Here is a 14,806-nt window from a genome sequence, read left to right on the forward strand (position 1 = left end):
CCTTTGGCGCAGAGGGGGACCAGTCCCTCTCATCCTGGCCGGTCTCTCCCAGGACTTGGGTGTGGGAAGGGATGAGGAGCTGGGGAAAAGGGGCTTTCCTGGAACAGTGAGTCTCAAGGTGCACACCCCTGTGAGCGGGTGGGGAGCGTCTGAGCATCCTCGCTTCCCTACCCAAGCCCGCACACCCGCGGGTTTCCCGCGGCGGTTGCGCAGAGCTTTCTGTGAGCCGGCGTAAAGGGCCGAAAAGAACTCACAAACCTTAGGCCCTAGAAGTAAGAAAAAAAATTGTGTCTGAATCAGCTCCGTCTGCATTAACGACTTCTGAAAGAGAAACCATCCCAGAAGTGTGCGAGATGGACGGACGCCCCGCCCCACTTTCCTCTGCCTGGAGTTTCCTCCCTAAATTGCCGCTTCTCTCTTACTCTAGTTAATGGATTTTCCCCAAGGGGAGGGGAGGACAGGACATGCACATCTCTTGAGACTGTCCTTCTCAGCTATTCACTGCCCCAAGGAGGTAATTCTGACGATCCCCAAACACACCCCCCACGCACACTCGCAAAATTGAGAGAAATGGATGGATGGGAAATCCGGGAGACTGAAGGCCATTTATTGAGCAGATAGGGATGCCAAGGCGGGGGGGGGGGTACATCTAGGGCAGGCCTGAGTAAAGGAACCTGCAAGATGAGAGGCTGAGGTGGGTATGGCGGATAAGAGGTACGGTGTCAGGGAATGAGAAGTAAGATGGGGGTGGTGAGGAAAGGGAATTCTAGAGGACAAGGCAGAGAGGGTTGGACCACAGGGGTGGGAGGAATGGCGGGAAGAGGTACACTGGAGGGCAGCAGCACTCCCAAAGTGTGTGTGTGGTGGGGGGAGCCTATGAGACAGCTGAGCGCCCCGCCACCCCCGCCCCAGGCAGCCCAGAACCCAGGTTTAATCTCTTAATCTCCCTCATTAATCATTCACCCTCCTCCCAACCCACTCGGAGGATCTGGTTTCTCCCCAGCTCAGGTTCCAGGGGCTTTGCTGGGAAAAGTCCCCTCCTGTGGCCCCACAATTGTCTGGACAAGTCCCTGGCCGCTGGGATGTCTTTAGCTGGGCTCTGCTGCCAGCAGCTCCTCCCTTGAGTAGTCCTCCATCTCTCTCCGCCCCCAAACCCACATCTGGAGATTGCCACACCCCACTGTCCGACCCCATTCCTGAGCCTGGTTGCTCGGGGGAGAAGGTTGGAGAGACGGAAGGGGAGGAAAGCAAAGGCCCTTCAGGAGAGCCCCAACTGATACACAACAGTAATTGAGAGCAGAAGAGATAACATAAAGGCCACATAGAGGGTGCACGGGTGAGGGTCGTAGTGTCTGGTGACAGGCCTGGGATATAAGCTAGGCAGTTCCTGCAGCCTCCTGGGATTCCCTTTAATTGCAGATTAAATGAAACCACCAGGATGGGTCAGAGGGCTGCATCCTCTAACTAGGAGGCTTTCTCCTGGCCCTCCTCCACCCTCCACCATTAATAACCAATAAACAAGATCCTGAGGCATCTCAGCTTTTCACGCTCTGGTCTCTGACCCAACAGTGGCCCACTGGGCTGTGTTGCTCAGGCTGCCATGAGGGTATTATGTGAGTGTCTGGATGTGTCTTAGGGGATGGAGGGGTGTCATGGGAGGGAGCTTTTTACCAAGAAGACCCTGTGTTTCTTCACCTTTGTTGGGTGTGAGCTAGGTCAGTGCCTCAGGTCACACGAGGTTCCCTGACCCCCATTACCAAAGTCCCTTCCTGTCCTTATCAAAGGGTCTCTGACCCAGGTGCCTTGGATTTCCCAAGCTCAGGTTTAGGCACCCCAACTGCAGGCTCCACTTGCCCCAGGGAATAGACAGGGGGACCCAGAGGATCACTGCACAAATGGTGGGAGGTACAGAAGTCTACAGAGAAGGTGACATGATGGACAGTCCAGGAGGGACCGGCCCACATTTTCATGGCACTGTTCAAAAACTTCTGTGGAAATCCATAGCAGTTTCTTAGGGGTGGTGAGTTGCTCAGAGGTGGTGGGGCTTCTCTGCCTCTGGGCTGTGAACTCCCTGGCTCATTGGGAGGTGATTTGTGAACAAAACCCTTTCTCCATGAGGCCTCCACTGGTGAGCAGTGCTGACCCAGAGCTGCTTTCTTCCTACTAAGAAGGGCTGTGGTGCGAGCCCAGGACAATAGGTGTGGGAGAGAAGAGGGAAAGACAGGACACAGATAAAAGAGCAATGACTACCCCACGTCTTAGAATTTGTCCCTGGATAGGCAGGGGTTTCTGTCCCAGGATTTGGATGGGCAAATAAATTCTGCCCTTCAAGTCACTCTTCTATAGGGAGTGACCATAATTTTTCTCAGCAGTGACCAGTGGCCCTTCCTACTGCTGCTGATGCTAGGTGGTTTCTGGGCCTCCCAGGCTGAGGGACCCCTACTCCAATTACAGGAGCTTAATAAAGAAACAAAGACAGATGGACTGGTAGACCTAAAGAGTAAGCAGGAGGCCCTCGGTGAAGCCAGCCTTCATTGGCGAGGACCCCTCCTGGGCAGTAACCCTAGCTCGGGTTTGCTGTGTCCTCTCTCCTGAGGCCCAGGTCTCTGGCCCCTTCTCCGTGTGCTCTGGCTTCCTCAGGACCTCTGAGACGCGGCAGGACAGCCGTGGGTCCAGCCAGAGAGCCGGCAGAGTCCACTCAACCTGCGCGCTTGATTCCCCACCGCATCCCTACTATTCCCCGATTGCAGTCGCTCTGCCAGGCCAGGTCCTTCCAAGTCTTGAGTCCCCCAGCCCCCAGCGCCGCGCTAATAATTTCCAGCCGCACTGGACCTCTTTAAGAGCGTTCCACAGGGGTGGGGCGGGACGAGGGGGCCAGGTCAGGAGACAGAGGTCCTTACTAGGTTGGGAAAAGGGGGGTCCCAGCACTGTCAGCTCTACTCTCTCTCCTCGGAATTTTGCAAATCCCCAGCCGCTGGGGCCAGGGAAAGCGATTTTATTGCCTACGAGTTTATGAGCCAGAGCTGCGGCTAGGCGGGGAGTCTGTGGTACACAGAATCTGGGGGCCGCCCAGGAAGGGTCCAGCCCGAGTGTGCACGGGGCCGTGTCTGGCCTACGGCCGGGTCTGGCGGGATTGTTCAGCCGGTTTCTCTCCATACCTTCCCACCCTGTAGAAATACCGCTGCCTGGACTTCTACCAGCTCCAGACCCACCGCGGCCCCGGGTTGGGGGGTGGGGGCGCAGGAGGAGGGGCACACGAGGCTCGGGCCCAGCGCGGGGGGCGGGTCCGAGTCGGGGGGCCCAGATCGGGAGCCGCGCTGGGGCCCAGGCAGCTGCGGAGCCCAGCGCAGCGGGCGGCGGGACTGCCACAGCCCGGCTGGCCATGAGTTCGGGATCCGAGCCCCGGCCACCTTGGACACCCTTCAGCATCGCAGACATCCTAGGCCCACGCATGGTTCCCCGAGGACCCTCTGCGTCGCAGCTTCCAGAGTCGAGACCAGGTCCCACGTCGCCGCTGTGCGCGCTGGAGGAGCTGACTAGTAAAACTTTCTGCGGACTTGATGGGCACGCTCCACAACCCTCTGAAGGTATAGCGCCGGCAAGGTCGTGCACTGTGACTTGGCCTTCTCCCCATTTCTCTCCTCCAGGTTACCGATCCTTCGTTCACCCTGGCCGCTACCCAAATTCGAGCCCTGCCCTCAGCCCACGTGCTGGGGCCGGTATTTCCCTCTGCCCCCCTCCCCTCCTCTAGTTCCCAGGCTCCGCGGCCGCTCCTGGAGGCCGCCAGCGCCGAGGGGAAGGGCCAGTCTGTCGAGAACTGAGCGACCCGTCGGTCCATTCACTGTAGGCGGGGCAATCGCGACAGAGAAAGGTCGGAGAGGAGACAAAAGGCCTGAGCTGGAGGCTGTGAACGAGTGAGCTAGGACAGGGGCGGCGCAGAAAGTGCTGGGAGACGAGGCTCAGGCCTCTCCGAGTGACCGAGCTCCGCTCCAAGCCGCTCTCTTCTCGAGAGGGCGCAAGGAACAGAAGGTCCTTGGAACGGCCAGGGCTGCGGGACTCCGCACTCCGCCTTTCCTCGCCCTTTGTACCCTACTCTCTTCCTTTCGGGCTCGATGAGGGGGAGCCTGTGTCACCAAAAAAAGTAAGCCGAGAGTGCCCGACACGACCCACGAGTCTAACGAGGGGCACGATCCGGGTCCTGTTACACTCACCGTGCTGGTTGGCTGCCGCTACTATGACCGTGGTCAGCCCCCGCCTCTGGTTCCCTGGTTCCGGCCCGGATCTGCAAGCCCGCTCCGTCAGGGGCTCCGGAAGGCCTCAGAGGCCCCGCCCTAGACCTTCAGACAGTGCACGACGTCTCCTCTGGCTTGTCCCATCCTCCTCCCACTCCCCCGTCCCCGCAAGATGCCCTCGGCCTGCAGCGTACCCCAGCTGCCGATTCCACTTTGTGCGCCCCTCCTCGGGGTCACCTCCCGGCCCCGCCTCACAGTTCGGGAAGGGACAGCGTTTCTGGCTCCTGTCCGCTTCCTGGTTCCGCACCAAGCCCGCCTCGCTGGCTTGACCCCTATCCCTGCTTTTCCTCCCGGGCCCGACGCCTGATTCCCGGAGGCTAGAGACTGACGCGCGCCCTATCCCCGCAGGCCGCGCAGCCCCAGGCGCGCTGGGCCCCGGCCCGGCCGGCCGCAGACGGCGGAAGTCACGCACGGCGTTCACCGCGCAGCAGGTGCTGGAGCTGGAGCGGCGCTTCGTCTTCCAGAAGTACCTGGCGCCTTCCGAGCGCGACGGGCTGGCGGCGAGGCTCGGCTTGGCCAACGCGCAGGTGGTCACGTGGTTCCAGAACCGGCGCGCCAAGCTCAAGCGCGACGTGGAGGAGATGCGCGCCGACGTGGCCTCGCTGCGCGCGCTGTCCCCCGAGATCCAGTGCCGCCTGGCGCTGCCTGACGGCGCCCCGGGCCTCGGCCCCGGCCCTGCCTGGCCTGACTCTGGGCTCCACCTGGCAGACGAGGAGATAGAGGTGGACGATTGAAGCGAAAGCCGCCGCCCGGGCTCCGGGGCGCTGGACTCCGCGCCTCCGCGTCCAGTCGGGGTTCCGGGGTGGAGGGAGGGTGTCGACCCAGGCCTCACAGCCCAGACGCCCACGTTTCCCAACTGCTGAGAATAAAGTTGAGACTCCGCCACAGCATGCCTCAGTCCTGGCGCCCAGAGCAGTAAGAGCGGACTCTACTGATTATCGCGAAGATTCTGTGTTTGGCACTGTGCCCGGCGCTTTAAACGCGGTGTTTCCGTTAACCTGCATAGCAACCCTGTAAGGTAGGTGATATAACTACGCCCATTTTACAAAGGACGAACCCCCAGGTCAGGATTTGGGCCAGGCATCCAGTCAGCCTTCAGAGCTGGTGCTGGTTAGCTTTCTGCTCCGGATGAGGGGAAGGGCATGGGATTCTGGTAGCTTCGGGGCAGAGCCGACTCTTCCTGTACTGGTCGCCCGGCCTTTGATCATACGCCGCCTGGGAGACTTTGAGCCTAACGAATAGACTGGCCTCAGAGTGACAACGTCCTGCCTGACTCTTTCCTGTTTCCCCACCCTGAGGTCAATTGTTAATGGGGTCTCGACCCTTCTTCTTGCCCCCACGGAAGGAATCCTATGCTGGAACACAGGCAACATGATGAGCGCTGGGAGAGGGGGCACACAGCTGTTTCTAGGACTTCCACTCGACTAGTACTTGGGCAGAAAATGTCCCCGCCAGGATGGTGGCGGTGGCAGGAGGGTGAGAAGGCCTGGCCCTACCTGCCAAGGTGGATCTTGGAGTAGCCGCTTGCAGAGAGCCCAACCCACCTCCTGTGGATATTTCCGAGATCAATTTCTAATGCTGGTGATTAATCACCATCCTGCGTGTGATGGGGAGGGAAGAGAAACACTCCTGTGGCTGCAGGTCTTCCCCCATGCCCGGCCATCCCAGCTCATCTTCAGGAGACCATGCTTAGGCTTGGTCTCCTGCCTCCCTTCTCTCCCTATCAGCCCCTCCTCCCTCCTCAGACCTTCCCATGCTCAGGTGCTACAACCCCACCATCAGGATGCTCTGGAAATAATCCACCTGGGGTTCAACGTTGGGGTAGGGGTGGTGTCAGCTAGAAGGCAGAAAGGATATTTCAGGGGAATGAACAAGGCTGGAAGGCAGAAAGGAACCTGGCATTTTAAGACACAGTTCCAAGTGCTTTGCATGGCCTAATCTTTACCATAACCTCATGAGATGAGACTTTAACTTCATTTTAAGGATAAAGAGACTGGATCACAGAAGCCCATGATCATGTCATGGAAACCTCAAAGAAACCTGATTGTGTCATGAAGTCTGTAAGTGGCAGGGCTGTGATTAACCTGATTGCTTGGCTGATTCAGGAGCTCATGCTTTTGGCCACTACAGGTTCTGTTCCTATAACTCAGCCTGGGCCTAACTGGGAGAAGGGTTCAGAGAGAGAGGAGAGGAGGCAGGGCCAAAGATAGGAATTCAGCCGTTGTACTCCAGACAGAGCATGGTCCTTGGAGGTGTTAGCGAGGAGAGGCATGAGAGCAGAGCTCAGACCAGCTAATCTGGCTGCATGTGCAGGGTGAACCGGAGACCTGCACAGATCTGAGGAAGAAGTGTAGCTCTGGCCACTGTGAAAGGTAAGAGCAGAGAGAATTCAGGGCCAGACTGGAGTGCAGAGGTTGTCATGGAACAGGAATCAGTGTAATTACTCCAGTGACCAATGATTTGAGGAATCAGAGACGACCTTGCAACCCTGGGCAACTGGCAGGAAAGTGGCACCACTGACAGAAGCAGAGAATGCCTACTAGCACAGAGCTCATCTGTCACCCACTGTGTACAAAAAGGAACCTTTGCTCCTGCACTGCCCCTTCAATACACAAATACAACACACACACACACATAGCTCCCCTGGTTCCTGTTCAGGGCCCCATCTATATTCTGTTCATCCCCTCCTAAAGGCTACCTCTCTAGGACCTTTATTTTTTAATTTTTAAAAATGTAGTCTTTTTTTTTTTAGGGGGTGGTGGTAATTAGGATTATTTACTTATTTTTAGAGGAGGGACTGGGGATTGAACCCAGGACCTCCTGCATGCTTAACATGCGTTCTACCACTTGAGCTATACCCTCCCCCCTCTCTAGAACCTTCAGATTGGGGTGACCAACTCATTCCTGTTTGCCCAGGACTTTCCTGGTTTTGACACTGAAAGCCCCACGGCCTAGGAAATCCCTCAGTCCCTGGAAAACCAGGATGGTTGGTCACTCTGCTTCCTAGCCCTGGGGACTCAGAACTCTCAGGCTGCTAGGTCAGAACCCTACCACTTAGCAGTGTGAGTGTGGGAAAAAGTGAAGGCAAGGTGTCAGGAGCCCTATGGCTCTTGAAGATTCAAGTCCAGGACAGGATCAGAGGTACAGGAGAGGGGACATTTCTTTGAGAGGCTACAAGAGTAAGGAGCCAGCTCAGCCTGCAAGCAAAGATGCCAAACATGGGTGGTGGGTGGCCCTTCTTTGACGAGCCAGGGTCCCTAGTGGAGTCCCCAAAGCAGAGAAGTCCCACCGCACCCCCAGCCCCAGCCCAGAACGAGGCCAGATGAGCAGGCCTCTTACGGAGTCACTGTGATATAATCACCCTTTAAACAAACACAAGCACGGCTCCCGAACCCCACCCCTCCACCAGGCATGAGCAAAGAACTCCCAGGGCAAATAATTCTAGTCCGCAAGATAGGCAGGGTCAGGTCAAGTCAACTGGCTCTGAGCCGTAACTTTTTTCTACTCGAGGCTTCCTTAATTCTAGCCCAGTGCTGCCACCTTTTGTAACGAAGACTCGAATAAACGAAACTCAAACTTGCCCCAACAAAATGGCCTCCTGGATGGGCGTCTCCTAGGCCAGGAGCTAGAGCCGAGCTTCCCAAATGTTGGGGTGCCTCAGGTCACCTGGAGGGCTTCTTGAAACACAAACTGTTGAGCCCTACTCTTCCAGCTTCTGGTTTAGAAGGTCTAGGGTGGCCCCGAGAATTTGTATTTGTGAAAAGCTCCCAGACGATACTGCTGCTGGCCCAGGGACCACACTTTGAGAACCAGTCCCACAGACCCTGGATTTGGTGAAATAAGCAGTCATTTACTCACGCTCCTCTCTTCCCAGTGTCGGAATTATGAATACGTAGGACAGCTGCAGGTGCAAATCAGTTTATTTAACAGCCACTAAGTACCAGGCACTTGGTAGGCATTTTCTCGCACTTTCTCTTTCAGTCCTCATGACAGCCCTGTGAGGTAGGGATTGCCCCCATTTTACAGATGAGGAAACTGAAGCAAGATCATTTATCCCGATGGACATCCTGATGAGTCTGGGGGAGGGGCCAGCTGGAGTGGCTCAGGTGAGGTGGGGGATAGTGCAAGGGGGGAGACAGAAGGCCAGGGGCCCTTGGGGTAGTGCTTTGAGGGCAACTGAGGGAGAGGGGGCCTGAAGGCCGCAGCTCAACATGAGGAAACGGATGGGGGAAGCCAGTTGACAGACATGGCCCAGGGATTCCTCCTCGCTGATCCTGCTGAGAAAGCAGAGGGCGGAGCACCTGATGCCCTTCCCAGCGGCGCCGCCCTGCCCCTCCCCGCACGCACTCCTGCTCCCCTGACCCGCCTGGGGTTTACAATCCCAGCCAGTTGTTTCTGCTGCCCCCTCAGCATGAGGGTGGGCCTGGTCCCCTTACCAGAGCGAGTTGCAGAAGGCAAGAGTGGAGCTCCCGGGCTGCATCAGGCTGGGACCCGCCTTTCAGAGTCTCCAGGAACACAGCAGCTGCCTCCTCAAAACGCTTTGAGCCCATAGGGATTTAAAAAAAAAAAAAAAGAGGAAAGTTTAGGTGTCAGCAGGGCCAAAGAACTTAAAACTGCCCCTTTCTCAAACTGGCTCCAGCTCTGAGTACCACTGACATTGTGACACTGTGACGTTGTGGCACTAGGAGCTTAACTAGAAAATGTCAGTGTAGACCTGGTCCCCACCCCATCCCGCCTCTTCTGCTCCCAACCTCACACCCATTACCTGCAGCCCCATCAAGGCCTTGCCCAGGCGGAAGAGGCCCCGGGGCCAGCCGGGCCGCAAGGTAAGGGCCACCTCGGCATCAGCTAGCGCCCTCTCCGGCTGGCCCAGCCGCGCATGGCAGAATGAACGATTTCCAAATAGCCTAATGAAGACAAGACGGCCCAGAGTCGGGGTCCTCGGCACCCTGCCCTGCCCTGATGTCCCAGCACCGTGGCTAACCAACCCCCCCACCCCACCTACCGGTGATCCCGGGGGTTGAGCTTCAAGGCCTGGGTGAAGAGGACCACAGCCTTGTGGTAGAAACCTTTTTGGGCAAAGCTGGTACCCAACTCTGGGGAGGAGAGAGGGTGGGAAGATTCAGATGGGCCTAGCCCAGGGAGGGTGGGGTGAGGAGGAAGAGAGAAAGCATCTCACTTGCCAGCTCCTGGCTCTGTTGTAAGGCAGCTGCTAGCAGCTCTGGAGATGCCTAGGGATGGGAAGCAAAGTCAAGCAGGACATGAGGCCTCCACCTCCCCAAATCCTACTCCTTTGTTCAAACAGTTAACATTACAGTTAGCATCAAGGCAACTCATGCAACTCTCATGACAACTCTGCAAGATGGTATCAGCCCTACCTTCCTGCAGAGAAAACTACCCCAGAACAGGGTGACAGTAACGGAGCCTGAGCCCATGTCTTTTAATCCGCAGAGAACTCCTTCTACTGGTCACTGCCCATGACCTTTAGATCATGTGACTTCCAGAGCCCTCTGAGGATCCTCTGCCCACCCCCTCACCTCTGCCTTAGGACTCTGCCCAGGGGTCTCCCCTCTTGGAGGGCTTCCTTCCTCCTGGCTCATCTTCTGCTGGGAAGCCAGCTTCCCGCCTTGGGGCTCCTGGCTCAGTCTCTTTTCTCTGCGGGCACCGGGGGGCCAATGTCCAACCTTGCGCAAAGCCAGAGACACAAAGGTGCTGGACAGATCCAGTGGGTCCTGTGAGTAGACACGAAAGTGAGGGAGGGGCAGGGGTGGAGTGGTGGAAGGGGAGGGACCGTGAAGGGACAGAAGAGGGCTCTTCACCTCATCCTCACCACACTCTCCCTGAGCCGGGTTCCCGGAGCTGGGCGGGGGGCTCCCATCCCCATCTGGGGTAGCCTCAGCCTGGAGGGAAGGTGAACAGGCGAGGAGCAGGGATCACCTTGAGCCACCTGCTTTTTCAGCCCCCACCTCCTGGCACTTGGTGGTCTCAGTACCTGCCTGTAGACATTCACGTTGGGCTCCCCGCCATCCTGCTCCAAGCGCCCCTTTCGCTTTCGATCCTTTTGACGCTGCAATAAGAATGACGAGGAAGAGGAAGATGTATTTTGAGCATTAGACTTAAATACACACACACGTAGTTCGTATCTTGAGACCAATTCTTTCCGTGTACGATATATACCATGTGCCATAGCCCCAGGCTAAGAGTTCTGCATTCACTATCTCATTTAACCCTCACAACTCTATGAGGTCTGTTTTGTTGTCATTCTTGTTTTACAGGTGAAAAAGCAGACAAGAGAGTCACCAGGCAAAGGGCTCATAGTAAGAAGGAGGCAGATTCCAACCCAGGCATCACAGTGTGACTTCAGAGCCATTGCACCCAGTGGCCTCCTGGAGACCCTGCAGTCCCCAAGCCCTGTGGGTCCCCTGGCCATCCTGAGTTCTTTTCCTGTTCACAAAGCTTCCCTTCCCTCCCTCCCCTAAATCCCTCTGGGCTCCCCCTCCGTCTGCCCTCCAGCTACCTTCTTCTTGAGTCGTTTCTTCTCTGCTTTCTGTTTCATGCGCTCTTCCTCAGCCACCAGCTCCTCAGCCAGGCGGTTGGCTTCCTGGAGGAGGAAGGGCAGGTGGCCAGAAAAGAGAGAGAGAATGAGAGAAAGCAAGAAGGAGGCAAGTAGTATGACAGGACCTTGAGAGATCCAGAATAGGGGAGAATGTAGACATGGGACATGGGGACTGGGAGAGCTTGAGGGTGGGGGGAAGGTGCGGCTGAGTCTCACCTCTTCAGTCAGCAGGAGCTTTTGAGGCATGGCCACCTGGAGCAGGCTGTCCGAGTCACTGGGGAAGGATGCCGAGGCAGAAGGGCTTTGAGGGGAGGGCTTAGATCCTCGTGGAGGGTCCAGGAAGGACTTCTGGAGACCACAGTAAGTGCCCAGTCTCTCAGCCTCCTTGCCTTCCTCATCACTCTGTCCAGTCGTTTTCCCCTCATAACAGAAACGGTCCAGGATGTCATCTGTCAGGAGGGACAAAGAAGGGAAAGAAGGAAGAAGCTGAGAGAGAGGAGCACCCGAGGGCCAGCCCTCCCTAGGGCACCAGCCTCAATCCCTGGGCCCGGCCCCTGCACTCCCCACCATGGTGCCACAGCTGCAGCCGCCTGCTGCTCCCATCCATATGGATCCGAATCTGGTGCAGGCCCTGGGGATCACTCTCCACAAGCCGTCGAAGAAAATCCACTATGTCCTGGGAGGGGAAGGGGAGGGGAGGCTGGTGTTGGGGGGAGCTCTGGGAGAGAGCAAGGGGCTTGGCGGGGTTGACTCCTCTGCCGTGGCAACCACAAGCCAGCCACTCAGCCCGAGAACCTTAACTGGCCGACCTCTCCCTGCTTGGTGCCCCCAAACACGCCGCTCCCGGTTTCATGGTGTATCACCTCCCTTCACTACTCCCCAGTCTTCGCAAGGGCTGAGGGTGGCACTCAGTCCAGCCTTCTCCGCCACCCCGCTGCTAGGTCACGATCTCCTCTCCCTGACCTGTCACTAGGTCAGCCACACTGATGCCCCTGAAATGGAGCCCTCTTACCTGCTCTTCCAGCTGTGTCCCCTGCCATCTCCTTGAGTGTGAACACCCCCCATACAAATGAGTGCCACAGTTCCTGGCTGGCCTCTCCCCTGCACTTCATCTGTTTCTCCCCAAAACCAAGCTCTCAGCAATTACTCCCCGACTCAAAATTTTCCAGTAATCCCCCACTGTCAAGGCTTCAGGGAGGATTGAATCTAGCCTGGGATTCGGAGCCTTCCCAAAAGCTCCCTTTGTCTGACTTTGCGGTCTTCCCTTGCAATCCTCCCCTACTTAGCTGCCACCAGGCCCCCTGCCAGCCTTGGGGTCTCCCCCGAGCTGTCCTTGAATCCCTCCTAGCTCTGAGCTTCTTTCTCACCACATCTTGCCTCACGTTCATGATCAAGTTCACATTCCACCTCCCCTCAAAGCCTTCCCAGACCCTTTCATCTCCAGTGATCTCTGCCATCACTTGACCACGCTGCACGGACACAGTCTGTGTTATACACTTTGAAACCTTATTATTCATTGCTTTTTATTGCTCTCTTCACTGCGGAGTTGGCATGGGACTGGAGAGAACACTGTGCTGGAGCAGGGCTGCTTGCACCTTAGTTCTGGCTATGCCACTGCCTGGCTGTTTGATTTTGGACAAATCATTTAACCTCTCTGGACCTCAGCTTCCTCTTTCACAAAAATGAAGCAAGATTCCCCGCGGTGTGGCCTGTACATTCTGTGGTTCTAATGAGGATTGTTCCCTTAGTGTAGGCCATCTTTAAAAACAAACAAAAAGAGGGCTGCCTTGACCTTCTACCTCTCCCCAAGACACCATCTACACTACTTTCTTGCCTGCCCATACATGATCTGACTACCCAACACCTTCATGAAATCATCGCCCGCCCTCTCGCCCTCCTCCAGCCGCAATGCAGTGGTCTCCTTTGAAGCTCTTGCAATGCACCAAGTGTGCTCCCATTTCAGGGCTTGTGTACTTGTCCCTTCCTCTGTCTGGAATGCTCTTTCCCCCAGGAATGGCTCACTCCCTCAGCCCCTTCAGATCTCTGCTTAAACCTTCGGAGGGAGGCCTTCTCTGACCACTCCCTTTAAAAAGAAAACCTCTCGGTTCAACTCAATGCTCCCTATCCTCCTCCTTGCTTTATTTACGTTTCTCATATTTGACATCCTGTGTCATTTATTTGTTGATTGGCTGCTCCCACTAGACACTTCTAATTGAACAGAGGGATTTTTGTTTGGTTCACTGCTTTCTTCCCAGGGCCTGAAACAGTGTTCAGTACATAGCTGGTGCTCAATAAGTGTGTCCCAAATGAGCAAAAGCAGGGAGATTGGTGAGGAGGCTACTGTAATAGAGATACAGTCGGGAGCTGTGCCTTAAGAACCCTGTGGAGCCAATGTGAGTTCCTCCTGTTAGTGATGGGAGTGGAGCTGGTCTGGGGAGTGAAATGCTCAGATAAAACAGTACTGGGAAAAGAGATGAGTCTAGGTGTGAAATGTTTAGTTAGCAGGCCATTAGAACTGTTCAGGCCAGAAAGAATTTAGTTCTTCAACTAAGGTAGTGGGAGCAGAAGCAGACATGGAAGTAATTGGCTTGATTCAAGAGACATTTCAGAAGTAGATTTTTAGGGACTGACTGTGTGTGAAGTAAAGAAAAAGGGAGGATTATGTAGAATGATTCTCAGATTTCTGGATTAAGCAACTGGATGGAAGTTTGTGTTATTAACCAAGATTAAGATTAGAGGAGGGGGGCTGGGTATCGCTCAGTGGTAGAGTGCAGGAGGTCCTGGGTTCAATCCCCAGTAACTCCAAAAATAAATAAAAATAAAAGTTAAAAAATAAAAATAATAAATTAAAATATTAGAGATTAATTAAAGATTAGAGGAAAAGCAACCAATCTGCAAAGATGATGAGTTAACCTCTAGATTTGTTGTTTGGTTTTAAAGATAATGAGGAAGCACATGAGGAAGTATAGCTTCTTAATGCTCCCAAATCTGATCCTGTCCCTCCCTCAATAACCCTATCACCTACTTACTTGAGGACATCCAAACCCATGTGCCAGACAAGGCCTTTCAAGCCGCCTGCTGCCTTCTTTCCCGCCTCATCTCAAACGTTTCCAACCAAACCCATAAGAAAGGTCTCACTTCAGTCTTGTTCTCTTAACTTTTCCTTGCCTTAGTGTCTTGCTCACACTGTTCCCTCTGGTCATATTTTTCTCCAAGGAACTCCTGTCCACTCCCCAGTTCTCAACTCAGAGATCCTCGTCTGCCCGATCCAGCCCACATCAAGAAGTTGTCACGGCTGAGTCGTCCCCAGTCCCCTTCACCCCCACGTCGCCCTCCACTTGCTCGACGCTGCTACACGATAGGGTCCAAGCCCTATCCCTGCAAAGCCTGCGGGGAGCCCCGCGCGATGCCAGCCCGGGGCGGGGCTCAGCACAGAAGGTTGAAGAGAGGCGTGACCGTGACAATCAGGGCAGAGGGGAGCTAGGGGTCCTTTTTACCTCATCGCCGTAGTCCTCAGGACCGAATTCCTGGCAGAGTCTAGGGACAGCAGCGACCCCCAGCGGGCAGCCAGACCGCAGAGGACAGTCTATAGTAAAGGAAGGCGGCGGCGCGTCAGGGTCCTCGGGAGAGATGGGCCGGAACCCTCTGTCTACCTCCTGAAGCACAAAATCCTACGGAAAACAGAACCAGCCGGGGCTGCCCCTGCCCTCCTGGACCCCCTCCTCTCTTGTCTCACTTGCTTACCTAGCTTAATCGGAATCGGCGCCATCTCCCGTTACAGTGACCCGAAAGTGAAAGATAGTCTGGTATTTGATACTAGCCAAAGGGCGGAGTAGGACCGGGTAGGCGGCCATCTTTGTTAGGGGCAGAAGCCTCGACTACGGAGCGCGAGAGAGTCCATGACGGTTCCGGCGGCTCCCGGGCCAGAGACTACCGCTCCGGGGATGGGGCGGAGCCC

At 55.9% G+C, this 14,806-nt stretch overlaps 2 protein-coding genes across 3 annotated transcripts; one reads left to right on the forward strand and one right to left on the reverse strand.

Annotated features, from left to right (window-relative positions):
- Nucleotides 1-3,382: 3,382 nt before the first annotated feature.
- Nucleotides 3,383-10,816, forward strand: LBX2 (ladybird homeobox 2). Its single transcript, XM_010999788.3, has 3 exons — nt 3,383-3,587; nt 4,641-5,310; nt 10,568-10,816. The coding sequence occupies exons 1-2, from the start codon at nt 3,383-3,385 to the stop codon at nt 5,024-5,026; spliced, it is 591 nt and encodes a 196-aa protein (XP_010998090.1). The 3' UTR covers nt 5,027-5,310; nt 10,568-10,816.
- On the reverse strand, nt 8,195-14,725 carry TTC31 (tetratricopeptide repeat domain 31). Of its 2 annotated transcripts, none has more exons than XM_010999789.3 (13): nt 14,593-14,725; nt 14,346-14,434; nt 11,416-11,524; nt 11,065-11,297; nt 10,810-10,893; nt 10,285-10,359; nt 10,112-10,192; nt 9,830-10,024; nt 9,472-9,523; nt 9,298-9,388; nt 9,058-9,199; nt 8,729-8,830; nt 8,195-8,566 (listed from the first exon to the last, which is right to left on the reverse strand). In XM_010999789.3, exons 1-13 carry the CDS (start codon nt 14,615-14,617, stop codon nt 8,339-8,341), a joined length of 1,506 nt encoding a protein of 501 aa, XP_010998091.2. In that variant the 5' UTR covers nt 14,618-14,725; the 3' UTR covers nt 8,195-8,338. The 2 variants fall into 2 exon arrangements, with proteins under 2 accessions (XP_010998091.2, XP_031323203.1); XM_031467343.2 differs by having other exon boundaries at nt 8,195-8,569.
- Nucleotides 14,726-14,806: the final 81 nt, after the last annotated feature.

Source organism: Camelus dromedarius, chromosome 15 (genome assembly GCF_036321535.1).
Source record: "Camelus dromedarius isolate mCamDro1 chromosome 15, mCamDro1.pat, whole genome shotgun sequence".
Taxonomy (NCBI): Eukaryota; Metazoa; Chordata; class Mammalia; order Artiodactyla; family Camelidae; genus Camelus; species Camelus dromedarius.